Here is a 10,456-nt window from a genome sequence, read left to right on the forward strand (position 1 = left end):
GAGAGGATCCTGGTTGTTGTTTAGTGATATCTATGGATGAATGTCGTTGCTGAAGTCACATCCGACTTGTGTTGAAATGTAGAGAACGCTGGTGCGACTTTAAACCACATTCAGATACGAGTTTAGCTGCCGTCTGTATATATATGTACAACAGTCGTCCTCAGATTTATTCCTACCCTCCCATTAAAAACGGAAACAAACAGCTGTTGACAAAAGTAATCATAAATAAAAATGTAATAAACATCATGACGTTGCTTTTGAATTGTGGTTCAACAGAAATATTTAAAAATTAAAAAAACAAGCATGTTTGGACCCGTAAACTAATATTTAGTTGAACAACCCTTTGAGCCAATCAGGTGTTTTCTGTAACTCTCAGTCAGACTTCTGCACCTGTTGACAGGTGTTCTGATTTCCATCAGCAAAGTGCCCTAATTGGTCCGTGACAAGTTTGTTTTTGATTTTTTTAAATTATTCTTCTCAGCCACAATTCAAAAGCAACGTCTTATTTCACTCAATTATAATTTAGCAAATTTTTATTTATTATTACTTTTTCCAGTTTCTAGTTGTTTGAGTGACTTTTGTGAATTTTGCCTTTTCTTTAAAGGACGACTGTAGATATATATATGTATATATATATAGATACACAGACAGACAAGCATTTTCCGTCTCCTCCAGCTTGTCCGGTTGCCGGGGCGACCGTCCAGGCCCGGCTCGATGCTCGAGAAAGAAAAAAAAAACAAAAAACGGGGGGAACAGAAAAGAAAGAGCCACAATCAATGAGAGCCCTTTTTTGTTTTAGTGGGAACCTCCTTTTACCCCCCGACGACGCGCTCACACTGAAGGACGGACGGACGGACGGACGGACGGGACGGCGGGGTGACTGGGTGGCTGGGTGACTGTGTGCCTTTGTGTCTGACTCCCTCTCCCTCCTCTGTGCGCCACTGACTTTATTTAAGACAAGGGCCCTTTTGTTTTAAGCCGGAGAATGGCTCTGAGACCGAGGCTGGCCCTGTAATTGGCCTACTTAGGCCCTGCTTAGCATGAGAAAAGCCTTCCTTGGCCCGGCAGCGCCAAGCTAACTCTTGTTTTCAGCCGCGGAGAGGAACGAGGCTCGCTGATCAGAATTCAGATTAGGGCCCAAAAACACCACCACCACCTCCCCCCCAGTCCAAACACACTCCTCCACCCTCTGCTTTAAATACACTGCACACTAATTACTTAACGAGAAAGCTGGGAGAGAAAAAAAATTTAACGGAGTAACGGTGGAGTCTATTTAAAGGCGGTGGGGGAGGGTGCAGCAGGTTTCTTTTTCACCTCTTTCCTCCTCGCTAACTTTTTGTGCAACTTTTCAAAAAAAAGAAAAGAAAAGAAAAGAAAGGCCCTCTCTCCTCCGTCCTCCCCTTTTGTCGTGGAGTCTCTCTCCTCTCCCCGTCGGCCCCAGACGCCACTTGTTGCTGCCGAAATCATTGAACTTAATTAGCGGGACAATGTGTGAGCGGTTTGCTAAGTTTGAGCCGTAAACACAGAGTCGGCGGCGGCGGAGGAGGAGGTGAAAACGTTTTCGGGCCCGAGAGGAGAAGCTCGACTCGGAGGCGAACGTCTGAGCGGCGAGCAGCATGAGGTCGACCTCATGGAGGTAAATACCGTCACAAAACCGTCGTCGTCGGCTCGGTTTGAGGTGTCGGAGGTAGGCTGATCCAAAGGGCAGATCCTTACTGAGCTGATTAACCGTCTGGGTTTGAACTTTGAGTCTCAGTTCCTGTAGATAGACAGACTTCTATCTGGACTAAATCAATGTCAGTTTAGTTTCATTTGCATAAATTATGAGATTAAATCATTTTATTTTAATATTGGCAGACATGAACTTCCATATCTGTCAATCCATTAATACACACACTAGTACTTTAACTTACTTCCTACACTAACGAACTAGTATTACTTGTTTGTTAAGGTAGTAATACCTTACAAATGCACACATGCATAAAAAAGATTTGAGCTAAATTAGAGTTTTATAGAATATATGTATAAAATATGACATTTTTATTGAATTAAATCATTTTAGTTTTATACTGACAGACATGAAATTCCATATCTGTCAATCCAAAAACATACACACCAGTACTTTAACTTGCTTCCTACACTGACTAGTATTACTTCTTTTTTAAGGTAGTAGTACTTTGCTAAATGCATGAGCTAAATTTGGGTTTTATAAAATAAATATGACCTTTTTATTCAATTAAATCATTTTATTTTAATATCGACAGACATGAAATTCCATATCTGTCAATCCATTTATATACACACTAGTACTTTAACTTGCTTCCGACACTAATTAAGTCGTATAACTTGTTTTCTAAGGTAGTAGTACTTTGCGGATGCAAACAAAAATATGAGCGAAATTAAAGTTTTGTATAATATATGCATAAAATATGATGTTTTAATTGAATTCAATCATTTTAGTTTTGTACTGACAGACATGAACTTCCATATCTGTCAGTCCATTAATACACACACCAGTACTTTAACTTACTTCCTGAATTAACTGACTAGTATTACTTGCTATTTAAGGTAGTAATGCAGCGCAGGTGCACACATGGGTGAACAAATAGGAACAAAATTTTGCTTAAACGATAGACTTTAGTGGACACGAGGCGTCCATCTTTGTTTGTGTTATAAATATATTAAAGGTTCAATTTGTTGCGGAGAGAAACATCGATGGAGATTAAAATGTATTTGTCAGTGGAGTCTTAATTTTAGTTTTATATAATATATGACATTTTTAATCATTTAAATCATTTTTATTTTAATATTGGCAGATGTTAACCTCCATATCTGTCAATCTATTAATATATAAACTATGAAACTTGCTTCCTGCACTAACTCATATTACTTGCTGCTGAATTTGACTTTCTTAAAGCCTCCATCTTTCATTGGTTTGGTCATTATTTAACCTTTTCCTAAACATCGGAGGTGCAGTTTGAAATTAACTTGATTCAGACACAAAATAAAGTCAGTAAATGAAGAATTGTTGAGACTTCCACCACGTGGCTCGACTCTGTTCAGCTGCAGACTCCAGACTGTCCACGTGTAGCTGAGGTCCACATTTCTGAACCGTTCTTTGTATTTAAACCATCAGAATCATCCCAGTTTTACACCGTTGGAGCTTCCTCGAGCCCTCCAGCTGTTACCGACCGGATCCCGGTCGTCCTCGTGTCTTTCCGTCTCGATGTATTTTTAGAATGAATTTTGGCACGTCGAGGCCGCCTGGTGCCGCCGAGACGGATCGTTGTGCTTCGGATGTCTGAGGCATCATCGGGCTCGAGTTTTTTTTTTTTTTTTTAGAGCGAGTTCAGAGCGTCGGTGCCACCGAGTCGTTGTCGAGTCTCCCAGCCATCGTGGTGAAGATAAAGAGACTGAGTGTGCTTCACAAGTTGCTTTAATCCAGAAAGATGTTGATTCTGGCGTCAGCTGCTGAGTTTGGGGCTGAAGGGTTCCGGTTCTGACTCCACAGCGTCTTACATGCTTCTGGAAACACTAATAACCACATTTCAGGATCCTTCAACATTTAGACGTCGTCACCTATCTGTGCAAATATCATTGTTTTTTAATATTTAAATATCTGCAATATCAATATTTTCCACATCCATCTAAAGTCCCACATATTGAGGAACCTGTACGGCATCAACAGCGCCTCATTTTTGTCATGTTTATTGTGTATTTGTATTATTTCGACTGCATTTTTGAACCCTCTGTCCCCTCTGCTGCTGATTCTCCTCAGATAATGTTCAGATATCGACTATAAAACATTCTGACATCAGTTTGTGTTAAAAAATCAAACAGATCTCATAGATAGTTCTGGTTATTCTCTGTTTTTGACACGAGTTTCATTCATTATTTTTGCAATTAGCTCCATTTTTCTTATTGCTCTTGTTGTGAAAAGTTGAGTTTTTGCTCAACATTTTGGCATCTATCAGTGATCAATAGTGTAATATTATTCTTTAGCAATTCGACTGCTGACATCTAACTACTATGAATATGTCAGATGATTCCACATGTGTATGTATAATTTTGTAAAATGGTATAAAATCATCTGGTTATTCTGATTTTCTCCAACATTTTGACACTTTCTCAGATGATTTTTCTCGTTTGCTGCTGTTTTAAGACATTATTAAGGCTTTCAAAAGCAAAAGAAAACTACATATTTGGTTTGTTTTTACAGTTTCCTGTTTCCACTCTGCTACTTTTCTTTTATAAAAGCGTTCTTTCTCAAACATCTGTGACGGCTTTTGTCTTTGTGTTGGCGTCTCCTCCACGTTCTCACGTCTCCACAGGATCACATGATTGATTGATTGATCGCCACTCGTATTGACGCTTTCTCTCTCTCTCTGTGTGTCTGTCTCGGCGTCCGTCAGTCGATTCTGGGCGGCGAGTTGGGTTTGGGGAGTCCCGGCGCGGCGTCGCCCACCAAGCCGTCGGGTCAGTACTACCAGCACTACGGCTCCAACCCCAGGAGGAGAGCGCTGCCCATGGACACGATGGGTGAGCAAACACACACCAAACACACACAACATCCGCCTTGGACGTTAAAACGCTTTTTTTTTTAGTTTCCTCGAAAAGAGAAATATAATAAAATCACATCCAGCTGCTGGTTCACAGCTAAATCCTGCAGCAGCCTTTAAAACAACCAAACAACAACATAATATGTAATAATTATTCTAAAAGGCATTTAAAGCGTCGTGCCAAGTGAGTCCACGTGGGCTCCGTTTGTTCACTTTAACCCCCGGTCAGGTCGGTGGCAGCTCGCTGTTGCCGTGGTTACCCCTTTAACATTCACCCCCTATTTTTTTTTAAATTTCTTTTCCCGCTAAAACGGACTAAAAGTCTGGTCGGATTCTTTTGCTTCACGGACGCCAGAAAACTGCCCCCGTGTCGCCTCAAAGCGGGTTAAAGTGTTTAAACAGCGAAGCTTTGGGTTCTTAGTCGGCTACAGAATCTTAAACGGCGCCGCGCTGAGGTCGGCTAACGGGTTAACGTGGCTTCAGACGAGCGCCATTGTTGGGCGAAACCCGGCAGCCAATTAGAAAGCAGAAGGGTTTTACCGTCGACCAATAGGAACTGATTGGGAACCTGTTTTTTTTTTTTTTTTTAACGAGAGATTAAACCAGAATTTAGCTGTTAAGAATGAAAACATGAACGTTTTGTTGTTTTAGCTCCAAAGTCAGTTTGTTAACAGTCTGAATGTTTGGAACTTGAATTTTTAAAGTAAATCGTGTAACACTGACGTTTACATCACGTTATTTTAGGAGAAAATGAATTAAAGTTAATTCGTATGAATTAAATGTGACTCATTTGTCTTTTAACAAATATAAAACGTTGTCTTCTGCTATAGTTTCCCACCTTTACGTGTCTTTTCTGGTCATGTTTCGGTCTTTATTGAGATTTTTCGGCTCTTTGTTCGTACATCTTTGTGGTTGTTTTGTCTCAGGTTGAATTGGTTTCGCATTTGTTTGTGTTTTTTAATTTATTTTTTGACATCTTTATGTGTCATTCTTTAAGAACAATAACACATCCATTGTTCTGACGCACCTGAAACAATACAAACTGCATTTCTTCTTCTTTGTCAAATCCTTTTCTTTCTTTTTGTGCGTGACAATCAAACATGAGAATTAACCGCTTTAATGTTCACATCAGTAGTTAAAAGATTTATGAAATCCTTCAGGTTTTTCAGGCTTGAATCTTTAATTTCTTGTGTTAAACTGCATTTATAATCTTAATATTTTCACTATTAGGCTGAAAAGTGCAAACCTATAAAGCAGGATGCTGACATTTCGTGAGCCGTGTGGAGTGGTGTTTTTAACCCGGTCTGAATTTCGTGACCGTCCTCATCTGTCAAAGAGGTGTTTAAGAAAAGAAAACACGGGGCAAAAAAAAAAAAGAGAAGCAGGACAATGGTGGCCGCGGTGCAGCCTTGGTAGCGCCGGCCTTGAGAGGACACAAACACACACAACAAGCAGAAGAAGAAATAGTCGTCGGCGTCGTCCGGGCCAATTTCCAAAAAAAAAAAGACGCTCTTTCATTTTTCCATCAAAGTCTCACCTTCCAAGTTAATAGACTGCTCGCTGCTCCCCTTGAAAGAAACCCTGAAAAATAATATAAACATGTCAAAAGCCGCCCCGCTTCCCTTTATACGGGAAAAAAAAAAAAGAAAAGTCGACCCTGTTTTTTTTCTTTTTTGTTTGCTGCCTTTTTATTTCCTGCGTCTTATTGTGTCGCGCTTGTTTGCGGTGAAAGCTCTCTTTGTAAATATATCGACGGCGGTGGGAAACGTGGCCTCGCCGTCGCCTCCGATTGATTAAATTCAAACATAACAAGAAGCTGCCTTTTTTTTTTTTTTTTTTTTGTAAATAAAAAGACTAATAAATAATAAATAAAAAAAGCCTCTCGGCCTCGTGTGTTTGTTTTATTGTGCGTTTCTTTTTCTCTCTTTCAGAAATTCACACAAAAAAAGTGCGGAAGGTCCCTCCCGGCTTGCCGTCCTCGGTAAGTGATCGTATGCCTTTTATTTATTTCTTTTTTATTCTGATTGTTATTTATTATCTCCGAGTGTGTGAGCAGCAGAATAAAGGCTGCTGTCTCGGGAGCTGTCTCGGTGGAAAGACGTCGACGGGTTTCGTGACTTTGTGCCGATGAACAACGTGATGCTTTTTACGTTGTCGGGTTTTGGTTTTGCTGCCAAGAGTTTTGTGATTTATGAAAAGGACAATGTAAAGAAGTGATGATGGAAATGCTGAGTTTTGGGGCAGTTTGATGTGTTTGGAGCAGAAATAGATGTAAAGTGGTCTCGCTTTAAAATATCGATACAGACGCATTGATTAATTTATTATCTTGGATTTGTGCCAGTCGATGAAACTCTGAACAGTAAATGTGGAGGGTTTGAAAAGCAAAAAGACAAAACTTCTAAAAGAAATACAGAGGTTTTGTGGATTTGTGCAGATGAAGATGATGCTGTTGGATTATTTTTGGTTGTCGATTCTTGTTTTGAAACTATATCCTGAAAATGTAAAGAAATCAGACGACGGAGATGTTGGATTTTGGGGCAGTTTGATGTGTTTGCAGCAGAACGAGATGTTTAAAAAGGAAAATATCCACATAAGCTCACAGTGAGACGATCTGTGGGCAGGTTGGGTCTGAATTGCTTTTATTGATTCATTTTGCACCGATCAATTAAACTCAATAGATCTGGAGGGTTTTTGTTTAAAAAAGCAAAAAGACAGAAGTTCTAAAAGAAAAATGTAAAAGCACCAAAGTTTCGTGGATTGATGGAGATGAAGACGATGCTGATGGATTATTTTGTTGTTGTTGTCGGTTCTTGTTTTAAGGAAGAGTTTCATGTTTTGAAAAGATGTCGAGAAAATGTAAATAAATGCACAAATAAGATAGAAATGTGGATTGTGGAGCAGTTTGATGTGTTTTATGGCAGAAATAAATGCAAACTTGCATCTGGAAGCTTTTATTTTTTTAAAGAACTGATCCATATAAACAGATACCAACAGCGAATATAAGCAGGTTTTGTCATTTGATTGATTAATTTATCTCCAATCAATGAAACTCTCACCAGTAAATCTTGAGTTTTATCAGGTTTAAAAGGAGGCGAGCTGTCGATGTCGACTGTCAGCTTCTTGTTTCGTGGGAATCAGCTGGAAGAGTCGAAAATGTAAAGAAATGTAGAAATAACGTTGATTTTGGAGCAGCTTGATGTGTTTCACAGCAGAAATAATTGCAAAAAGCTGGTTTTTGAGAGGAACATATCACCGTAAAGGCACAGAAACGGTGCACGTGGGCAGGTTTTTGTCGGGACTGATTAGTTTCTCGTTTATTGATTGATTTATGGGTTTAATTTCTGCATTTTGGGCTGAACCTCTGAGCGGTGAACCTGCTGGATGGAGCTGGGTTTTTATTTATTTTCAGCGGGTTTGAAAGTTTCTAAAGGAAACACAAAGTCGTAGAAAATGTAAAAGCCAAAGTCGCCTGGTTTTGTGAATTCATGGAAGCGAAGGTGTCGACTGTCGGACCTGAACCGGACCCAGACGGCTTTTTGTTGAGAGAAATAATTCAACACAAAACACAACTTTTCTGGACGTGGAGGGGAAGCGCTGTAATCCACGTTCAAGTCCTGATTAATGAGTTCATCCAGCGAGTCGCGTTCCTCGGCGTGTTGGAAGGCCTCCGCACTCGGCTGCTGGTCGGAGGATTAAACTCGGCTTTAGTTCAGTCGGGAAAAGGAGGCGAAGCGGGAACGTTCATCCGTCAACCGACAGAACGTGGATCCCGACAAGTCTGAACATCGATGTAATTCACCAAACTTCTCGCGGGATTTGCTGCTTTGAATCTTTTGTTTTAGATCTCTGAAGGTTGTTCTGGTGCTTCCTGTGAAATCCGACAGTAAATATGTGATCAGATTAATCGGTATCTGATCGGTTTGAATCACAAGCAGCTGTTTCCTATTTGGTTTGACTCCTTCGCTGCTTTTTGATCAATTTTACCGTTGTTCTGTTGTTAATCTTTGGTCTGTCCCGTCGCTCAGGTTGACGATTAAAGCTCCGGCCTCATTAGATTTATTTCAGGTTTTCCCTGCGAGGTGTTGCACATGTGGAGACTCTTTCTCCCCGATGCTGACCTCATTAAAGGCCAGTTAACGCCGGCTGAATGTTGGGTCTGTCGGCCGCCTCTTTGGCTCGGCGGGAGTCCGTCTTTCTGTGGCCTTGGCCCGCTTTGTCCTCGCTTCCTGCCCTTCTTTCCGCCGCCTCCACCAGCCGGGGGAGTCAGGAGGGAGGCGAGGGGGAGGAAAGACGGGAAACCAGGAGAGGAAAGACAGTTATTTGGAAAAAAAAGGGAAAAGCAGGAAGTGACAGGTTGATGTCAAGGAGGAGATGCAGCGTCCAACAATCTGCACCTATTTAAATATGAATTCACCATTTCAAGGCTGGAAAGTCCATTTATTCTTGTGTGGAACATCTGTGATACTCTGGTAGTTGTTCTTTATTCAAAATCTTTATTCAGTTTCTTCTCAGGGTGCACTGGAAGTCATAGTTTAACCTTTAAACTGCTTCGTCTGTTTTGGCTTTAACTCAGTTTGTCGCCTTGATAGAGACATTTTTTTGTTCTTTTGTTTGCTGAGACAACAAAAGAAAAAAAGGACTAACTTTGGTGCAAGATGGTGGTTTCGTTGGTGGTTTCAAGTTGATTTTTCCAAATCCGAAGGAAGTTCTTTAGATCTTGCAGTGAAACAAATCGAGTGTTTTTTGTTTTTTTAAATAAATATTCATAAGTACATTGATAAAACTTGACTTGGAGACGATCTGGAACCTACGAGGACTAAATGAATCCATCATAGAGACTGTTTCCAGCTTCCTGCACAGATTTTCCATATGGCACAGTGTAGGACTGGAGGTTCTAGGTAGTTGTTGACCCAGTAAATCCTGCACAAACACCAATTTTTTTTGCACCAAAACAAACACGAACCAGCAGCTTGAACCAGTTAAATGTCGGGAGATTTACCCCGAACAGGGCAAAAAAGCAGGAAAACATTTAAATGTTGGCTGGGAGTTGTAGACAGTAGCTCACGTTCAAACGTCTTCCTTTGGTGCTTCCATGTTTACCTCCAACTGGATCTGAAGATTGGATGTTTTATACTTTGAACATTTGGACAATTCGTCTACCTGCATAAATCAGACTCAGAGATCATGAACTCTACTGTATTTAGGACGTATTTGCTGTTGTAGTTTAGTAGTTTGTGTCTTTTTGCCACATTTCTCAGCTCTTAATCGTCACTGTGGTACGTTTTTAGCTCTACGACATTTTCAGATGTAGTTTTTTAACAAAAAACTTCTCACGTTCTAAAAAAAACAGGACTTTGTTGTTTCTGGAAGCGTCCGAGGAGCCTCAGCCTGTTTTTTGGTTTGTTTTTTTGACGTTTTCCTACATTTTAACTGGAAGTTTCTCGTTACAACAAACCCCAAATTAGCGGTTTTAATGGAACACGTTGGTTCTGAGGGTCGCAGGCCGTCATAATGACTAAAGTCTCTTGTAAAAACAGAATAAATGAGCTCAGAGTGACCACTAAATGGGAGAAGTTTTCCCAGTCGCATCATTAGAGGCTCATCGCTTTAGAAAATGATTCAGTAAATCACGGCGAAGTCAGAAGGTTTGCGATTCAAACTAGAAAACTTTAGTTTATTCGTACGAAATTTGTTCAGTCTGCAAAAGGTTCCTCAAGATGAACGTTTAGAACATTTACCCACCAACAGGTTAAAGTGCATTCGTGTCCGTCGCCAAGCAAACAACAAACATTTAAAAAAGTTAGCGGAGCAAATGGATGAAATTCTGGTGATAAAAGCGAATTCCTAAACGTTTCTCAAGTTAAACTACATCGAATCGTATAATATACGGTTCTTTT

General features: G+C 40.3%; 1 protein-coding gene across 1 annotated transcript in view; it reads left to right on the forward strand.

The window, feature by feature from the left end:
* LOC103365472 (transcription factor 4-like) overlaps positions 1–6,540 on the forward strand; it is a gene marked incomplete at its 3' end in the record, with an annotated part of 104,831 nt that extends 98,291 nt beyond the window's left edge. Inside the window, exons 4-5 of the mRNA XM_008292914.1 lie at positions 4,413–4,539; positions 6,491–6,540. Coding sequence (XP_008291136.1) covers positions 4,413–4,539; positions 6,491–6,540 — 177 coding nt within the window. The remainder of the gene's footprint in view (positions 1–4,412; positions 4,540–6,490) is intronic.
* Positions 6,541–10,456: the final 3,916 nt, after the last annotated feature.

The sequence above is a fragment of the Stegastes partitus genome, unplaced genomic scaffold (assembly GCF_000690725.1).
Source record: "Stegastes partitus isolate 25-593 unplaced genomic scaffold, Stegastes_partitus-1.0.2 Scaffold843, whole genome shotgun sequence".
NCBI lineage: Eukaryota > Metazoa > Chordata > Actinopteri > Pomacentridae > Stegastes > Stegastes partitus.